At 39.7% G+C, this 20,048-nt stretch overlaps 1 protein-coding gene across 2 annotated transcripts in view; it reads right to left on the minus strand.

The window, feature by feature from the left end:
* The window catches only part of AP3D1 (adaptor related protein complex 3 subunit delta 1), a 41,968-nt gene that overhangs the window by 10,049 nt on the left and 11,871 nt on the right, over positions 1-20,048 (minus strand). Inside the window, exons 2-22 of one of the 2 annotated variants that reach the window (XM_071728111.1) lie at positions 17,892-17,987; positions 17,117-17,197; positions 16,271-16,351; positions 14,263-14,370; positions 13,846-13,975; positions 12,318-12,457; positions 11,978-12,051; positions 11,389-11,438; positions 9,754-9,803; positions 9,312-9,360; positions 8,430-8,575; positions 7,756-7,904; positions 7,433-7,663; positions 6,127-6,358; positions 5,494-5,639; positions 5,229-5,370; positions 4,257-4,328; positions 3,326-3,401; positions 2,334-2,533; positions 1,321-1,394; positions 157-180 (exon numbers count right to left, since the gene is read on the minus strand). In XM_071728111.1, the coding sequence (XP_071584212.1) occupies positions 157-180; positions 1,321-1,394; positions 2,334-2,533; positions 3,326-3,401; positions 4,257-4,328; positions 5,229-5,370; positions 5,494-5,639; positions 6,127-6,358; positions 7,433-7,663; positions 7,756-7,904; positions 8,430-8,575; positions 9,312-9,360; positions 9,754-9,803; positions 11,389-11,438; positions 11,978-12,051; positions 12,318-12,457; positions 13,846-13,975; positions 14,263-14,370; positions 16,271-16,351; positions 17,117-17,197; positions 17,892-17,987 (2,351 nt within the window). The remainder of the gene's footprint in view (positions 1-156; positions 181-1,320; positions 1,395-2,333; positions 2,534-3,325; positions 3,402-4,256; positions 4,329-5,228; positions 5,371-5,493; positions 5,640-6,126; positions 6,359-7,432; positions 7,664-7,755; positions 7,905-8,429; positions 8,576-9,311; positions 9,361-9,753; positions 9,804-11,388; positions 11,439-11,977; positions 12,052-12,317; positions 12,458-13,845; positions 13,976-14,262; positions 14,371-16,270; positions 16,352-17,116; positions 17,198-17,891; positions 17,988-20,048) is intronic. The other variant, XM_071728112.1, reaches the window with a different exon arrangement.

Here is a 20,048-nt window from a genome sequence, read left to right on the forward strand (position 1 = left end):
TATTTCATGTGTACCTGTACAGGAACAGGGATTGGTGCTGAAGGACAATGCTAGGATAGACTCACACTGAAGGTCAATGATTTCAATTGTTTCACCACCCTTCAAACATTTACATTGTCCACTGCAATTAACCAACCCTTAGCAATATGTTCTTACCTGGAAGGCTTCCCTGAAACCAGACTGCATGTGAGGGTGACACAGACAGAGCAGTGCAAGCACAGAGAGAAAGAGAGGACAGACATGAGAAAACATGACAGGAGAGCACACTGACTCATATGAAATGGAAAGAGAGTGGATGGACACAATACAGAAGTCCCCAGATGCCTCCTGGAGCACAGGCTTCAGAAACTGCTCAGCTCAGTGTTTGCTGTGTTGTTGTGGCTTGCCATAAAAATACCAGGTCTACAGGCAGAAGTTCATTTCCTTTTATATATTTCTCCCCTGTAGACCGAGAAGAATGCCACTGGCTCATGAAAAAAAAGTTTTTCAGAAACTGTTCTTTCACTTTTTAAAAACACTACATCATTTCTTTGCAAGGTATCAAGGGGCCAAATCCCTACAGGTTTGAGAATCACAGCACAGACTTTAAAGTTATGCATACAGTGCCTGCAGTGTCTTCAAAACTTTACAGGAGGCATCTATAGACCACAAATCAGCAACTACAATCAGGATGATAATTCTGTAGAACAGGAGCTAAAAAAATAAATACATCTCCATGTGCAATATTAACAGCTCCCTGCTAATTATCACGTGGCCTGTGGGGACTGGGAATGCTGGAAACAGCTCCAGGAGCTGAATGGGGGACCAGACTCTGGGCAAAGTTATGATATGCAGTTCACTGAACTCATAAATAACTTTTTTTTCAATAGTGGTATCCAACTGAATGGCCACAGGGCAGTGGGGATGGTACAGACTGGCTGTTACTGGTCAAGTTACCAGCACACAGAGTTTGCCATGGGCATGGGGGTTCTGAGCTGAACACTGACAGATGCAGCTCACACTGGGCCAGTGCAGGTTAGATCAGAGAGGTACTGGAACACCCAAATCCTCAGACTAACTCACACCTGATCCCAGCTACACTGCCTGTGCTTTCAGGCTCCATGCAGTCACACAGAATCATTCCTCTGCCACTGCAGCAACTTTTATCATCTGTGCTGCAGTGGGAACACAGGCCTGGATGATCATCCAGGGTTACATCCAAGGCATGGCAAGAGCCTTTCCTCCTAGTGGAATGTTCTTAATGCCTTTGCCTGCTCAGCCCCAGACTTGCCCTCATGCATTCTGATTAGCAGTAAATCCACACACAAAACTGTCACTTACTTATCCAGATCTATATCAAGTGCTTTATATGGATCATTGGGATCCTTGTCATCTTCATCACTGGGCAAAGCATTCTGCAGGAGAGAGAAAGAGATCATCCACTGGAGAAGTGAGCCACAGGCAATTTTGATGCTAAAGTTCTACATCCCCCCAGACCAGTATTTTTTTTAAGGACTGTTAACCCTGGAACGGGCCAGCCTGCAGTCAGGCTCAGTCTGTCACAGGAACAACGTGCTTTAATGCAGCATCAAGTTACAAGATTAATTTAGAACAGAAAACCATTCTTCATAAACTGCTGGGTTTGAATTGCTGCTGTTCAGTTCTGATTAAAGGAAATTTTAGGAACAAATACAGAGTACGTCATTAGCATGCACAATTAATTATAATCAGCTCCAAACCTGCTGACTAGAGAGAAGTTAATGTCAAAGTGAAGCAGCAAAGCACACTAAATGAAGTGACTGTTTGGACAGAATTACTTTTATAGCAGAAATGTGTATTTTTTGTTTTGCTGGAGTGTTTTTAAATAGTTTCAGTGGCAATTTTGGTCTTCTGTGCACAAAAAGACAACTGTTTCTCCCCCCTGTAAAGAACAGCTTGGGATCATCTCAATCAGTCATTTCTTAAAACAGTCTGGCAAGAAGTCAGAGCTCTTGAACTCCAACAATACAGACTGGCTGGCAATTCTTGGGGAAAAATCTCTCCAGAAGAGCACACAGATAAACCCCCCAACTCAGCCCACCAACCTGAACAATGGAATTAACTTTCATTGATACACAGAATGCTCAGTGTCCATGAATATACACCCAAAGGTTTCCGTTCCCTTTTCAAGAAGATAAGATTTGCAAAGTTTCCCTTTGTTCCATGTGTATTTTAATGTGTTTTTTTCCCCCCACCAGCTTACACTAAAAGATCTTGTATTTTATGCAAATAGTATTCTTGACCTTCAAATATAAAGACAACCAAATAAATCCTTTAGCATTGTGAGAGGACAAATGATTTCAAGTGTTTCTGACCTCTGGCATCTCTTCTGTTATGATATCAACGTGGTGAGCTGGAGCAATGTCCTCCTCACTCTCTGTGTGCAGAGAGTTGTGGCGATGATGTTTGCCTCTCTTCTCCTTTTTCTGTTTTTTCTTTTTCTTGTCTTTCTCCAGTTTCTGTTTATGTCTTCGTTCTTCTTCCAGTTTCACATACTGGTCAGACATGGGCATTCCTGCAGAGGAAGCCAAACTGTTTTCCACATGGACACTGATCACTGCAAGACTACATCAGGAGTGACCCTTGCTTCTGGCTTCTCCAAATTAGATCAATACCTCCCTGTGCTTCCCTATCAGCTCTCACACAGCCCCTCCAGCAGCAGCTTTCCCACCACACTACTTTCCAAAACCAGGACAGAGCTCTATCCTGCTCCCTGAATTCTTGTCCACATTAACTGGATTACAAGGAGCACCTAAACATTGACATTTCAAGTACAATTGGTGCCACTGCTGCATAAATACCAACAGCTTTCCACACTTTGGTAAAACCTATAAAGTAAGCCTTAAATATTTGCCCTTAGATGTCATCACTTGCAACCTACTGCACTTTATCAACAGCTTTTCAGTGCTGCATCAACCCCCCACTGGATACATCTCTACCTTTTGATATTTGAAACCAGTTATTAAAATATTACCTCTACTGTTAATACTCCACCTCCTGTCTCTTGATGCCCCTCATCACAGGACACTGCAAAGGTGACTGAGTCCTCCACAGGGCAGTGGTTTGTTTATAGGATTTGGCTGCACAATATTCTCAGTCACAGAATTACTTTCAATACTGTCCTGAGAGGAACTGGACTCATCCTGCAAAGTTCTATTTTCAAATATATCTAAGCTGAGATACACTTAAGAGTGTAACAAAAGAATGCTCCTTGCCCTTAAAAACCTGAGAAGGAATCTTAAAAAAGAATTTATACTTCTGCTTAACTGAATTTCTGTCATTACTTACACAGATCAGCTGGACTTACCTGGAACTTTTAAGGGGACAGAAAGGTCGATCTGCACCACAGGTATATGTTCCACCCCTGGAGTGTCCTGGTAACGCTAAGAAAATGGAAATTTGTTACACTCTGAGCACTGCCAGATACAAATGTATATAAACAGATACATTCCAAACATCAAGCTGTTTAATCCATTCCGTGAACATTTTAAAGGATATGAATGGAACAGCTCAGTACTATATCCTGTGTAGCAGGGTGTATTTTAAAGCCAGATAGTAACTGCTACTGAAGACTCTACTTCTGGCTACAGTTTTTTAACCTTGGTACTGCCCGGGCCTGTTGCAGCTCGGAAGAATCTTTGGTTTGTGTTCTATTGCTGGTAAATTGCCACTTGAAAAGATAAATTTTTAAATTTAGGTTGAGGAAAATACAGTAAGTCTTAGGATATACAGGAATAAGCAAATTCTTTCCCTGAAAAGGGCACTAAGGTCTCTTCCACAATGACCTTTTTGATTCATAAAACATACAGCATGTTCAAGGTTCACTCTCTCTTCCTTGTTCTTAACAAAGTGCCCAAAAACCTGAACCCTTCCATCACCTAGGGCTGGCACAAAGTGCCTGCACAGCAGCTTGGGGCACAAAAAAGTATTTCTCAACAGCCTTCAGTGAGTCCTTGCTAAAATATAAACACTACACTTCCCACGACAAGTTAACCCACAAACTACTGTGTAATGACCACTACCACTTTGTTATTTCTAAGCTGAAAGCTCACCAGAGATTCACCAAAACCTGGCTGCTCTTGTGATATTAAATCATACGAGTGTCTCAACACAAATGAGCAGAACTGCAGTGGAAGTAACCAGAATATATCAGAGGGAAGGTGCAGCTCTGACATGCAGCAAGCTTTCACACAATTATAGGAGAGATCTGCAGGATATTTTAATTCAGACTCACTCACCTTCTGTGGGGAAGGAGAGCTTTTAATATAAAATGGGTTGTTGGCTTGTTCTTGTTTCCGGGCTTCTCGACGCTGCAAGCAAAGGAGTATTTGTAGTTAGAATCTTTGTTCAAAAGGAAGAGAGATAAAAGGTATCAAAGTGCAAACAGTCTCCCCGGATTTTTGGAACAATGCTTAACTACTTGCAAGAAGACTAATGCACAGCAGCCTGACTATAATCAATCAGTTTTGAGCTACAAAACCTATTAGGATATGACTACAAGTATTTCTAGTACTATAACTAGTAGTTATTAGAACATCCTTTCTTTGATTTCTAGATTAGAAAGAGTAACTTCTGAGTAACAGCTTTTGATGGCAATTCAGATGTTTCTATTTTCATTTTTGAAAAGGGAGGAAGATTCTGAGCAAGAAAAGGTTTTCACTGTGTAAAAAGTCAGGTCAGAAGCAGGAGAGGTGGTAGCACTGCTGCCAACAGTTACACCTCAGGAATTCATGGAAGTTGTTAAGGTCCATGATCCAAGATGCTGCAGCTTCTGATGAAGACACAGAGGACAGACAGTAACAGAAGTGGAGCACTGGAGGAGCTGTGTAAAAAACCAAACAGCTGCAGAGCTCAATGTCCATCCTCAAGACCCTTTACTTGGAAGGGAACTGCACAGCTTACAGGTCAGATTTTTACAGGAGCTCAAAAATCCTAACAAGGGACAAGTTTTTGTACTGTCTTTCTTCCACATTTGGACAAGACAGCCAAGCTAAATTTCCAAGAGTATTTTATACTGGATGCATTCCACAATGCCCAAAACAGAATCAGTATTCAAGGACATACATTTTGTTCATGTTAAATCTTGAGCTGCAGAGAGATGCATGGCTCCCTGGCTACATAAACAATCCACAACAGCTCCAACTTCTTTAGTAGCACTCACAGCATCACTACTGAATTATGTAGGGAGAAGTTTTTTAACATGCACTCACTCTGGCCAGTTCCTCTTCATCTATTTCTGGCTGTCTGTGTCTGGAATGCCTTTGTTCCTCATCATGAAATATTGTTTTGGGCTTTTCATCTTCAGACTCACTGTCTGATGGAGGTTCATTGATCCAGGCATCGAGGTCCAAGCTGGTAAGAATTGCAGCAAACAAACAGCTCAGTACCCTTGAGTACTTCAGTGTTTGTCATCACATACTTAGCTTTACTATTTCATAGTTTAAAAGTTTAAAAAAGGCTTTTGGAGAACATTACCCCTCAGGAACTGGGACTTTCTTCTGTGCTTTAGGAGCCACAGGGTTCAGCTCACCAGCAAACAGGGCTATTACTTCTTCAGCTACTGGTACTTCTTTTATTTGTAGCTTTTGGATGTATTTTATTAGTTGTAAGATGCAAGAAGCCTAAAGTCAAATGCAAAATTAATTTCAGAATTAATATTTTAAAACTGATAAAAATTAAAAGAAAATGAGAAGACAACTGTTCTACTCCATTAAGAGCATTAAGAGAAGCAGCATAAACTGCAGGTTTACAGAAAATGTAAAAAAAAAATATCCATGTATATCCTCTCTTCTAGCTGTGTCCTTTTCATGTCCCTATGTGCTTGCATAATTTTAAAATGAAATTGTTTTTAAGTTAAATTGCTGCAGTCTCCAGAGCTGGTAATGAATTGGAAAAAGGTCTGAGCTCTGACAAAGTATCACTGCTCTTCCTAGTCCTCTGGTTTCAGACCTTCTCTTTCACAGAGCTAATTAAAGTACAGAGTAAACACACCACTCTGTTCATAACACTGACTTAAATAAAATGTGCCTGTCCACAGGAAATTACATAAATGCTCCAAGACAAATGAGACTTTGTAGGATAAATCCCAAAGTAATTTTGTTCTCTTACCCTCTCCTGAACTTCAAGATCTGCACTCTGTACAAACTGAGGCAAACGCTCAATCATCAGCTGTGTAATTTCCTGAGCTGCTTCCTTTTCTCCAGATTGCTCCTTCTGCTGCAGGATGGATGCATAGAGCTTCACCATGTTCTGGACATAAACTGCCTGGATGTGACCTGGTAGAGTTGTAACTTTAGGTCTCAACATTGCTTCTAGAGTTTGGTTTGCTTCCTCGAGATGTCTACAAAGCAGAGGGGACAGATGGAAAAGCAACTGAGAAGTTTCAACGTTTCATCAGTCTTCATGGAGAAAAAATTTTCCAAAAAATCTCAGTTGCAGTACAAAGGGCTGCAGAAAGACAGGACAGACTGCAAATACATGAAATCATTTGCTCTCTGCAGTATTTTCCCTTCCAAATTACTCCAGTAATGTGGCACTGAAGAATTTACAGCTTTCTCTATTGACAGAAAGGGAGGGACAACTCAGTTTCCACTTTTACAAGTTCAGCATTCTCTCCATTAACTCCACATTGAATTTTAAGTGCCAACTCCATTGGCAGGCTGGACCAAGAAGTCCAACTGCCTTCCTGCCATCCTGTACTTCACCACTTGCATCAGTGAGGTGGTATTTCTAATCATTTATTGAACAAAAATAGAATCTAGTAGGCAATGATTAATACACAGAAAAGAATGCTGATCATAACACCTGTTAAATTTCATGCTTTTATTCAAAACTCTCTGCCCACGACTAAATGGAGAAGTGTGCATGCACACAGCCCAGAGACAAAACTATTTCAGCTAAAAGATGCTGCTGGCACAAGAACATCAAAAATTTTGCTGTGGCAGGTGCAGGTGAATTTTGAGCAAAAAAGATGTAAAAACTTCTAATCCTTAGAAAGATTAGGTTCTGCAAAACCTTTCAACAAGGACAAAACAGGGAGAAGAGCAAAAACTCATTCAGTCAAACATGGTGACTGGATATTTTCCCTATAATGTACTAGTGGGGTTAGACCTTTGTGATTTAGGAATTCTTTCAATGTCTTAAAATCTTATTGCTCACACCCAAAATTATGCCTTCATGCACGAGAAGGCAGGACTATAGAGATAATAAAAAAGCCCAGATACTCTAAAGTAAGTATGAGTCTTGGCTAGAAACAGGAGAGGAGACTTACAGGGCAAAGGAGAAGGAAACAAGAAATAATTTTCTTTAAGGTATGTATTCTGCATTATCTTTCTCTCAAAAAATACTTTTCAGTGACCTGAATCTTTGGCCAAAAGGAGCCATTCAAACCACGTCCGACTTTGTTTGCACTTACTCAGAGAACTCCCCACATATCCAAGCAGCAGCATAAAGCACCTCACAGATCCCATTTCTCTGGGTGTTGCTGGCTATGAGATGAGCATTGTCCAGAAGCATGGCCATTTGGGAAACTGCAAATTTCCTGATAGCTTTGACTCTGATAGCCACATCTAACATCTGAGCTGCTATGAGGTGCCCGTGCCGTGTGCCTTCCAACCGGGTCAGCTCCACCAAGATGCTTATGTACCTGGAAAAAGTGAAAGGGACCCACATTGATCAGCAGACAATCATACAGGGCCACTGCTGCCAATCTCAAAGTTGGCAGATGAAGTCACTGACCATTCAAAGTTTGTGATGTACTGATAATTGGACTGGCTGCAGATATCTATGATTTTGGTCAGCAGCTCGTCCCGGTACGTTGTCCCTTCTGCTTTATCCACGTGAATCATCAGCTTCTTCACTATCTCCATCAAGTTCTTCTTTGATACCTGTTAAAGAGTTATTGAAGGGTTGAACCAAAACTAAGCCATTTTCCATACTGTTGAGACCTTCTGATTCCATTAAAAGAGCTGCTAGCTCTTTGCTGGACCCATGTCATGTATTGACAAGAAACCAGAACAACCTCCCTATGCCCCAGTTTCAGCCAACAGAAAAAAAAACCTGTTGAGTTCTTTCCAATGCTGTTACCAAAGCAGAGTCAGCACCAGCACATACTGTGGAAGAGCTGAAAATGAGAATTATTAGCAGCAAGACAGAAATCTGGGAGAAAGTGAATTGTTTATTTCTGCCAGGTGGCAAATTTAGTAGTGTAAAACATTATTGTTTCTAAACTAAACAAATTAAAAGGTCATTAACAGCCAACAGAACACAGTTGTATTAACTTGCTCTGGAAACATACAGGAGTTATTATCACAAGGCTACTGGGAAAAGGGAAAGTTGTGTTTTTTCTTAAACATCAGCCTCTTAAAGGGTCATGAGGGCTGGACAGGACAGTAAATAATGCAGAAACATACCATGCCATAGAGGAGATCTAAAGCTCTGAGTCGGATGGACTCATCTTTGTCATCCAAACACTGGAGAATGAGATCCTTGTGAGACTGAACTGATTTAGGATGCGTTTTCAGGATTTTGGACATAGCTAAGAGTCCCAGGTATTTCACTGTGAAAGACAAATTAAAACTTCTTTCCAAATATAGAAACACTGCTTTGTGTTGAGCATGAAATCTTAATGCTGAGTGAAATGTGAAATCAACTGAATACACTCAAAAATCTAAGATAAAGAGAATCGTTGAGAAAATAAGGTATCACAGATTATGGTCTTTACACTTATGTATACATGTATATACCTTTATCATATACAGACATGTAATTACATATATATTCTTTATTTCATTCTTCTCACACCTCAAGTTTTGCCAATTAAGTTATACAGAAATTATGGGTTCATCCTAGAATGAAAACAGCCTTAAAAGCACTAACAAGAGATGTATTTAGTAGGAGTCTTGCTCTCAGTGGGAAAAATTCATATTTGCACAAAAAAAGGATTTGCCACTGTTCTTTGTAGTGACAGGATAGCCCTCACTGCTTTCCAAGCCACAAGTTTATAAAAAGGGAAAACCCAGAGCATGGAAAGAGAACTGTTTGAGATTTAGAAGGCCACAAACAGTGGTAGCAATTAATCTCACTCATTTTAAAAAAGCTCCTTATAATGAACCACTCCCTATCAAAAAATTATTTCCACATTAAAAACCCCAGCAATTGTTTACAATGTACCAGACACTACAATACTGAACAATTTTTTTTTTTGAGAAACAGCTCACTGCTCTAAGAACACTGCAATTTCTCCCCAGTGGTTGGCTGCTAAAAGCTGCTATGAAGACAAGCAACATACTTACAGTTCTGGTCTGAATCTTCTATCAATATCCTTAACTTCTGAACACAAAGCTAGAAAAAAGACCACATCATGGTTATTACAAGACTTAAGAGTCTTAAATAAAATAACTGCATAAAGTTTACTAGGTACACAAGGAAATAAGACCTGGGGTGTCTAAAAGGAGGGTTTTGTTGCATTAACAGATTTCAAAACAAAAGGAACCTCTCTATGATTGTGTTAAAAGTAGAATAAGAGAGTTAGGAAAATAAGTAATGAGAAGAATGTGTTTTAGAGCAAAGGAAAGATGATGATTTATATAGGAAGTGACTCAGTTTGCAGGATTCCACCTAAGTGAGGTAGTTTCAGGGAGCTACTGCTTTAACCTGGGGCAGAGAACCACAACCCAATTTCTCCATGGCACTTGGAGCAGAACAAGTGACCCCCAAGAAACCCCAGCATTGTACCTGGATGCTGGCGCTGTGATTGGGCATCCCAGAGGACAGGGAGATCAGAACTGAAAGACACAAGCAGACCTTTTGGTTGGAATTTGTGTTCTGAATGAGTGCAGCAAGACAACAGCTTGCTCAGCTCACAGGGAGAGGTGCAGTTTGTCTGTCTGTTTGCTTGGGAAGAGGAGTTTGTTACTGAAACTCTGGTTTCATATACCTTAGAAGTACCAGCAGGGCAGAGAAAAAAATGTAAAGGTGAGAACTGCTGGAACAGCCAGGTCAAAGCTGCTTTTCATTATGATTTGCTCTCATTTATTTCCTGTACTGACACTGCAGAGCAGTCAGTGTCAATGTCATCAGCTACTGTACAGGTGAATTTGTGTGTGCCCTTCCCTAATGTAGTAACAAGATGCAGCAGTGGATTCCAAAGTTTAATGTAATTACATTGGAGCTTTAATCAAGTCAGCAAGAGACTCATGGCAAAAATCAGGTCCTATGGTTGATTATATTGGCCATTGGTAAAGCTTTGGCAGCACACAACCTCACAGCAGAACAATCCTGTCACCTGCTGCTGCCATACAGCACATCCACAGCAACACCAACTCCTGCTGAGCACTTCACAGCTGCTGACCTTGGTCACTCCCAAGTGTTGTTGTTCTCCAGAGTCCTGCAGAGCTCCACATCAGAGAAGATACTCTCCTTTTGGGCCATGCAAAGAGCTGTCAGTGCAAAGTGGTGCTCTAATGAAGGCCCCTGGTTCACATCCCCTCAATTTGCTTCACGTTACAGTCCCTGAAGTGCCTTAGGTGTGAATTTTCCTTCAAACCACAGAGTTATCCCACTGTGCCTCAGGGTAGCAATCTCCCATCCACAAAGGATTCAACCTCTGTGTTATTTTTCCCCTCCTATCATAACATCAATCTCACACTTCCCTGAAGGAATGCATGAGTACAAAATGAGTGACAGATCCCCTTTCCTCTCTGAACTGACCCAGTACAGCAAATTCCTGCATCCATTATCCAAACCACCCACGAGAAACAGATTTTTGGGCAAACCATGGATGTCAATAACTCTCTGCTTTCATACTGGGAGAAGAAAGGGCCAAGTCTGAGCTGGAATTCTGTGTTATCCCTTTTTGTCTTTGTTTCTCTCCTCATCCTCTGTTACTGAGTTCATAACCCAGAATTCCCAAGAAACTAGAACTGTAAATCAATAATTCCAATGAGCTCCTTTAAGGAATTACACCACATTTTAAGCTGTGAAATTGCAGAATGAAAAAGTAAGTCTGCTCTTTCCTCATACAAGAAAACTTTGTCAAAGTTTCCATGAGGCATCAGCCATGTTTTAATTCTATGGCTGCTGGTACACTTCATAGTTCTAGTAACATATAAATAATCAGCTTTTTTATACTTTGTTTCAGCCTTATTAAACACAACACAGCTGAAGCAGCCAAGCATCATCAACTGAAAAAAGGGGTTTCAGGTAGTTACAAGGTGACATAAATCAAAGTTTGCCAGGGGACTTATTTCAGTTATAAAACACATTAAATTAAAAAAAAAAAAACAAACAAAAAAAGGTATGCAAATGGTGTTGTTAATTGATGACAAAGTTCATAAAGTTTTTTTCTAGGTGACAAATTTCTGTTCTTACCTGCTATTACTGTGTTCACACATTCATATAAGAGAGACATGGCTGAGGTGCTGAAACAGAAATCAAGTATTTTAAACAAGGAATAAAATCAGCACATTTTGGAGTTGTCAGCAATATTTTGGAGCTAGTTAACACCTTCAATTACACAAGAACTTGCCAGTGTTCTCTTTCATACACCTTGAAGCAAAATGAAATTATTCTCACTTTATAACTGTTGGGGGAGGAAGGGCTAATGCATTCAGGTGAACAGAAGCAGCAAATAAACAGCTGGGCCTTTTTTAAACTTGAGTTTTCATATATTCTCCATAGTAATTTCTGGCTTAAAAAGAAGTCAAAGGAAAGCAAACTGCTCCAATTTTCATGCATGCTCTGGGGAAATTCATGCTGACAGTCAGACACCCAAAGACTTCCATTTAAGCTATTTTATCTCATGCAAGTTTGTAAGACATAAGCTTGGTGTGATTCACTTTTGATAGCTTGAAGCCAATACTGAGACTCAAAGTTCAGAACTGCATCACAGACCCAGCTCCTGACCTACCCAACAGGCACTTCAAACCTGAATGAAAAAATTAACATTTCTCCTACATACCTATGAATGAGATTGGTCAGAGGCTCAATCAGTTTCTTTCCCAGCCTAGGTTCTAATGGAGTAAGAGCACCAAACTATTAAGAAAAAAGTGTAGACAAGAAGTGATTTAATATCTGCTTTTGAACAGTATAAAAACATTTTTTAAATTGCAGCTCACTACATTTAAACCAAGCTATACTATTCTTCTTTCTTTGGTTATGGTCAAACATTAGAAGATATTCCTGGTTTCTTTTTACTTAGGTTTCATGGTACCTATACCTCCAAGCAAGAAATCTATTTTTGCATCCAAGGTAATTCAATGAGAACCCCAATCCTGGAAAAATAGATGCAGAATACTTGCCAGTTTTATAATTTTAATGAGAACCCAATTATTTGTTGAGGATGTCATCAGCTTGAAAAAGAGTGGAGCAAGGGAAAGGTAGTTCTTGGGATTGCGTCGAGCCAGCTCACAAATAACATTCACTGCAGCAGACTGCACACCTGGGAAAAACAAGTGGGAAAAGCAGAAATCTCATCAACACCTTAATTGTAATTGAAGTTTCTGGTGCAGCACAAAAGCAGCTAAAGATTCAGAGTTGTGTGTCCAGGAGGAACAAATGAGCCTCATTACCAACTGTGAGGCAGTGAACTAAACACAAGAATGGAAAGGCAAGCTGAGAAAGGATTTTTTTTTTTTTTTAATAGTGGCTGTTTTCTAAGATATCTGCAAGTTGGATATCTACTTGGGATCCAGTATTACAAAGAACAGGACACTGCCAGCCTCCTTCCCCCTTCGCTGTGGAGAGATTGTTTGTGGAACACAGACAACACAATAATCAATAATCTTACCCACCATAAAGTTTCCAAACACTCTTGCTTCTTTAAAATGTATTATTTAGATGTGCTTAATACAAGACAAAAATAATTCATCCATAAACAATCTGACTGGACAAGTTTATTCCCTTTTAATTGCTCAGAATTGATTGTTTTCCATTTGTAATGCTATTTTTGGAAAATCTAGGAAACCTGGGGTGTCTAGGAGAGAGAATCCTGTTCCCCATAAAGCATAATAGGTATTTTCTTCCTCTGGAGGTGAGGGATGTGTGTGTTTTGCTCTCTTTAGAAACATTGTCCCTGGAAGATGCATCTCACACGACCACACCAAATTACTCCAGTACATGCAATTAATTTTCTCCCACAAAACACACATGCAAATCAACTGGAGGTCACAGAACTGCATGGCACACACATTCATGAGTTCTGGATACAAATGTATGACATTTTGGTGCAGTGAGGGAAGGGGTGGGATCTTCCTATCAGGAAGGCTGAGTAAAAATGTAGACACAAGACAGCAATTGCAAATTTCCTGTGCTGCAGTTCAGTTGCACTGACACAATGCTGAAGGGCCCAACCAGCAGTCTGAACTCAAAGTTTAAATGTAAAAAATAGAAAAAAAGAAGTTTCAGTAAGTGATAGGAAACTATTTTAAGGAAATCCATTGCAAGCCAAGAGCTGCAGCTTTGTAAAAGAGCACAGGAAACAAAATCTCAAACTCTGAAATCAGGTGAAATATCTTCAATAGTCAAGTTAAGTAAGCAACAGACCAGGAGGCATTAAGTAGCTTTGTTTCACTAAGGTTTGATCCACTGAGATAGTTTCAATAGCTCTGGGTTTAGAAATAAGAAGTGGCTATTTTAAATAATGTATTTTTAATATGGCAACAACTGTTGAAACTCTCAAATTCTCATCTACCTGTTCAACAGGCAAATCAGCAGCCAAAAGGTGATAAATCAGCAGCCAAAAGATGATTGCAACATTTTTTCATGTGCTCTAAAAGAACATTTGCCCAGCCATCTTGGAGCAGAAGCAATTCACTGAAATCCACTCACCAGGATCTGGATCTTCAAGTTTCTCTTTAAGGCGAGGGAACGCGGGACGGAGGGACTCAGGGTATTTCAAAAACACTTTGTACATGATTAACACTGCCTTCTTCCTGATATAAGGCTTTGTATGAGACATCTGGAAATGAAACAACTGCAATCAGGCTCCTGGCAGAGCTGTGTGGGCAAAGTTTTTCTCAGGGTCCCTATATCCATGCTCCTGTCTCAGCATTTCTCACCAGGGAGCCTCAACCACTGTCACTTATCATCAAAAGTAACAGGAGGACTCACAGAAATTCTCCTGAGCTATAACCGAGGCCTGCAAAAGCTCTCCAGAAACAGAAGAACCCACAAGAGTTCTGAATTTAAGAGCTATTTACCAAATTTGAACAATGTAACACTCAAAGGTTCTGTCAATCAACTCACCAGTGTCATGATGTCATTTGCCAAGTCCCTGGCAAGATCTGGAGTAACAAAACAGGACAAGCCAGTCAGTGCAACTCCAGTATCATATTGGTTAGGGCTACTCAGATCCTAAAAAAGGAAAAACAGGCTCAAAATTTAAGATCACACAAGATGTTCAGAAGCAATTTTCTCAGACCAATTTTATTCACTCAACAGATATGAAGCTGACTTTCTACTTCATGGAAATATTTATATCAACTGCTCACAGGAATGTCCTCCAACACCTGCTAAAATTTACCTCCTTTCAGGTTCAATAATGAGCATAAGGAATCATAACTAAATAATATATGGATGACTGCAACATAAAAGCAATGACAGGTATCATACCTTGGTGGTATTTTAAGAAGGGCAAAAGAGATGTTGAAAAGCTCATTACATGATCACAATCATGTGTGAAGTCCTAAAAACCTGGTATTACATACTGACCCTGCCAAGTCAAAGCCCATTTGCCACCAACTTCACTGGGAAAAGGCACTCCTGTTAAGTGCTGAGCAGTGTCCTAGCTCCATCTATTAAAGAAATCAGATTACTTTCCTTCCAAGATGCCACCACAGTTTTCAGTCCATAACACAAGGTAAAGTGTAAAATAAATTTTCTGGGTCAGGTTTCTTTGGCCTTATGTGTAGTTCACATCCTACAGAGTATTTCAGTATTTTTCTAAGCTTCAGACTTTTAACAGTATTAATATTCCTATCTGGATATAAGAGCAGATCTCACTGAACACAGAGCATTGAGAGGATCCATCTCTAAAGGCAGGGATTATGAAACAGGAATATGAAGGCAACTGCACAGAGCTTTCCCACATGAACCACTGGGATCAACCATCTGGTCACAGGTATTTAGGGCTGGTTTAGAAGAGCTGATCACAGCCAGACCTCAGGGTTCCAGGCCATTTGCATCTCATTTAAAAACCTTTTGCAGGTGGTAGGAAATTAGATTGGACTTTTAAGAATAATGAAGTCTGCTTCTTAAGGAGCCACAAAACCTTGCAATTCATTCTGGCTTTAATGTATTTTGAGAACTTAGAACCCCTTAAAATACAAAGTTTGTAGGTCAGGGAGACATGAGATGGCATAAAGATGTTTTTAAGTGAAAACTCTGGCACAAAAAGGAAGAAGCCCAGTAAGGGACTGAAATGCAGTATAATAAAGTCTCCATAATAAAAACATACAGACATTATTAGAAATATGCACTCTTCAGAGCAGTATAGTTTAAAAAACTAAGAGAAAAGCACTATTTCTTTAGGAAGGATAAGAGGTAATGTCCCACTGGTCTTTTTTAAGCACAAAAAGGACATTTTGGCTACTCTGTAAAGACGTAGGCATGTCTTCTACTGGATTAGTCAAGTTTTAAAGGAGTGATTCTTAAGAATATTAAATCAAATAGCTTTAAAAATAGAGCTATAATCCGAAGAAAAATAATCCTGCAACCCAGTAACTCCAAAAAAATTCAAGTGCTAAATAAATGCCTATGAAAATGAATACAATGCACTTTGCTACATTAATACAACTTTACATACACTCTTGTCCATTTTTACACACAATTATACTAAAGAAGTCAAAAGCCTTCTCTTGTTACCAGAAGAAAACAAATACTCACAAATAGATATTTTGTGGAGCCAGGTGACTGCTCATTTTAATTCAGAAGTGGAGACATTTTTCTTACCCATTACATCCCTACAAAGGCTGCCTAGGAGCCCAGTAATATTAACAAAGGTTATTACTGTCACCATTCACTGTGATGAAGAAGCACACAGAGCTGGAATGAGACAGCACAAGGGCAGCCTATGGACAACTTCTAAGTATTTCATGAGTCCTTCAGCTTGTGAAATGACAGTAGGCTTTACACCAAGTAAGCAGAATTCTACTTAAACACCTGTATGTTCCTAGAAAAGAAACATTTTGTACAGATGTACAAGCAGGGAGACAGAGCAAGGAAAAAAATTAAGAACTGAAGTAAGAATTTTTACCTTTCGGATCTGATTAGTTGTCAACATAATTACATCAGTCCCTTCATGAAAGCACTGAGAGGCAGCTAGGTAACCAATTCTCTGTATAAAGGCAAGGAGACAAGAAGATTAAATTTCCAAGTAAGTATAGACAATGTTTAGAAGAACAGCAATTGGTAGCTTCATAAGCAATATTAAAAAAGGAACAATTAAGCAGGAGACTTGCATAACAGAAGCAGCACGATAGGGCTCTCCAGAAAAGGGCATTTACATGAAGAAAGAATAATCTCAGACAAGTAACATCTCTAGTGATAACACATCTACCTTAAGAAAATAAATCCAGCTTCTCTACCAAATATCTAGAAAATAAAACTTCTCTACTTTGTTAGAATACACAGGTTCAATTAGCATGGAAATGTAGAAATACAGCAGGATTGGCAGTAGAAGGAATGGAGAATGTTACATTTATTTTGTCTGTGTTGAGCCCTGACTTTCAGGTAAAACCACTCTTTAGGAAGTAACATTCCACCCTGTTTGGTGAAAAAGGTCTGCAACACAGAGCATGAACAAAAGCTTTTGAAGAAAAATTATAAAGCTATTACAAAATAAAATATTCCTGCTAGTAGGAATCCTAAGTCTTCACATAAAACTACCCTGGTTCTTCTTGATATCTGACAACTATTGCCAAATAGCTGGGAGAAAAACCCTATGCTAGCAGGCCAAGTATTACCCATGTAGCAGAAACAAATAGAGCCTACTTCCTTTCTGTATTGAAGAAAGCAAACAAAAAGCTGATGTACCCATGCACTCATGAAACAGCAGTGGAACAGCTTGGCTAGGACAGCTGGAGAGACACAGAGGACTCACTTTGAATGTAAACTTGGATGCACTCATGACTTCAATAATATTGAAAGCAGCCCAACTGATGTCATAGCCCAGCATCTGTAACTGTGAGCAGAGAAGGCAAAAAAACTTCTGAAATTAGAGACTCAAGAAAATGGGTCAAGATACTTCACAAAATTGAAGAGGTAACAACAATCCAAGAAGTATACTCTAAAACACCTAAAGTTCATGAGTAACGTTACAGTCTACATTGCTCACAGTGTAGGAAGTCATCTTGAAGTTCCACCAAGTTTTAAAACAAGTTTTAAACAGTTTGCATAAATTCCAGGTAGCACATTTGAAGCTATACAAGCACCCCTGTAAAGGTTTTTTCCCCTGGAATTTTTTTTTTTTAATATAAACCAGAACAAAACCACAAATACAATTCTTTAACAGTGTACCATTCCTTTCCTTCTCAGCAAAGGACTGCACAAAGAAAAAAACCCCTATGTGATAACTATGTGATAAGGAACAATCCAGCTGAAAACAACTTTTAAAAATTGGATTGTTTTCAATGAGATTAGCTTCCTGACTTATCTCAGTAGAATAAAATTGTTCCAATAATGCCAGCCCAATGCACAGAAAGGGAACATTCAGCCTCTGATGTCAGAAACACATGGGAGCATTTTTACCTGCAGCCTGCACTTACAACAGCCTAATAAACTGCAGTCTGAGAAAAGCAGGCATTCAGGCTGAAGTCTGGCTCCTAGTCAGCATGAAAAAAATCCCTTAAAATATGATGGTGTCATAAGGCACTTACATATGTAAGTTTGCAGACTGCATTTGCTTTCACTGCAATGTTATCCTGCTTCAGCTCCTGCTTGATCTCATCGATGCACTGGGAGATGTATTTTGCCTGAGGAAAACAAAGAAACAAAAATTTGTGCTCCTTTATGTTTTCTAGATTTCCAGGGGAGAAGCAGCAGAACTCATCATTTGAAAACACCAAGGCACACAGACACACACACTATTTAGGTAAGCACTAAGTTTTGACAAAATTACTGATTAATAAATGCTCTAGCACAAAACCCAAAGCACACAGATTTTTCCTCAGTGGTTTCCCTTCTCCTCTGTCTCCCTTGCAATTACACTGCTCAGTCTGAAGCTCTTATTTTGAAAGATTTGCAAAAACTGGGGGCTCACTGGAGATGGTGTTCCTGGGGGTCTGAAGAAAACCTGAGTCCCACTGTTCCTACAGCATCCACTCAGCACTCCCCTCCATGGGAAGTCAGAGATCACCCCTTCATTATGGGTCTAGAAAAAGAACTATGTCAAGCACTAATAATAGCTCATAAATTTGAGGTGACTGATTAAATACTATGAGTTACTCTACTTTTGAGCAGGCTGTACAGAGGCAGCACTGCAGATGTGAACCTTGCAACCTGCTGCAACACAGCACAAGCCCCCTGCAGGTACTCCTGGCCATGGCAAGGACATCCCCCCCTCCCTGGTTCATGAGCAATTTTGCCATTTACACATTTTGATAAACAACAGTTATTTGTATGAATTTCTCAGTAATTCAGAGAGCCAAATGTCACAATATTTACATTTCAATTTCTTTCCAAACAATCCTGTGTCTGTGCTTGTGGGAGGGATGTGGTAAATGCATGATTTAAAAAATATCTGTACAGGTTTTACTTAAGAAGTAGGCTTAGCTAAGTCTGAGATTCTCTGTTCAGAATTATGATTTAAGTACTGAAGATATCTGCTACAGAAACCACGAAAATTTAAAAGCAGAGAAATAATCTCTTCTTAGAAAGCCACACACGCACCAGGGCATTTCACATTCAATATCACAGAACCAACTGCCAGAGGATCCAGGTCAGAAACAGATTACCTAGTTCCAAAGTAAAATCCTCCCTCAATACTGTTTTTTCCACCAAAAAGGCATTTTTAACTTAACAGTCTACTGGCTTGCCTTTAACATTTCTTCCCTTTATATTAAATTCTGTATATTATCCCAATGATCTGTTAGTCTTCTACAATGTCCTGGAGTAATACTCATGCTTCAAGTCATAAGTGTTTGCTGCTAGAAGCAGAGGATGTTATTTTTAAGAAATAGAAGGTCACAATAAAAAGGAATTGTACAAGGTGCCAAGAGACACTGCCATGATTCAGGTGAGAAAAGGCAGCACTGAATTTTAATGCAAGGACTTCATACTCCAAGGAGCAGCCATGTAATGACAATTTACACAGTTAAAATCTTGTGATACCAGAGTAAGAATTCACCACCAGGACACACAGTGAACACACAGAACTTGGAAGAGAAGCAGCTTCACTGGTTTAACAGAATAATTTATCTGGCTTTTCTCTCAAATAGAGGGGTACAAGCCAGCTCAGGTGGATCCACATCTATTATTTTGAGGGTTTTACTAAAAGGCTTTGTTGACCTCGGCAGAGCTCCTGTCTGACCCATCCCTGCAGCCTACAGAGGTCCCTCAAACAGAAGCTCTGCTCCTCTACACAGAGGGTCTGATGAAAGAAAGCTGACAAATGGATTTATTTGAAAAAAAAATTATATTCCTTAATACCTTCACTAGGTGTAGAAACAGTCTTTGAGAGGAATTTGCATGTTCAGGGAGAACATGCTGAACACCAGACAATGCTCTCTTCTGGAGAGAGCTTCTGTCCTTCTGGACAGGGGGGTGGATCACATCTGCCAAAACTGGAGATGGCATTGTCCCCAAATTCTGAACTATAAAGGGTCCAGGTGCCTTCTTCCAGGAAGCAAAAGACTTGGGATTCTGAACTGTCACCTGAGACTGATTCAGGTCCAGACAACTCCCATGGGAAGTTTACAGTTGAAACCTTCCTATAGCAGAAAATACACAGTTAATCAGCAGTGCTGTAAGAATGATTTATACCACGTGCAACTGATCTACAACTTCATTGTACCCAGCCTTGAATATTTCATGCC

Source organism: Heliangelus exortis, chromosome 28 (assembly GCF_036169615.1).
Source record: "Heliangelus exortis chromosome 28, bHelExo1.hap1, whole genome shotgun sequence".
Taxonomy (NCBI): Eukaryota; Metazoa; Chordata; class Aves; order Apodiformes; family Trochilidae; genus Heliangelus; species Heliangelus exortis.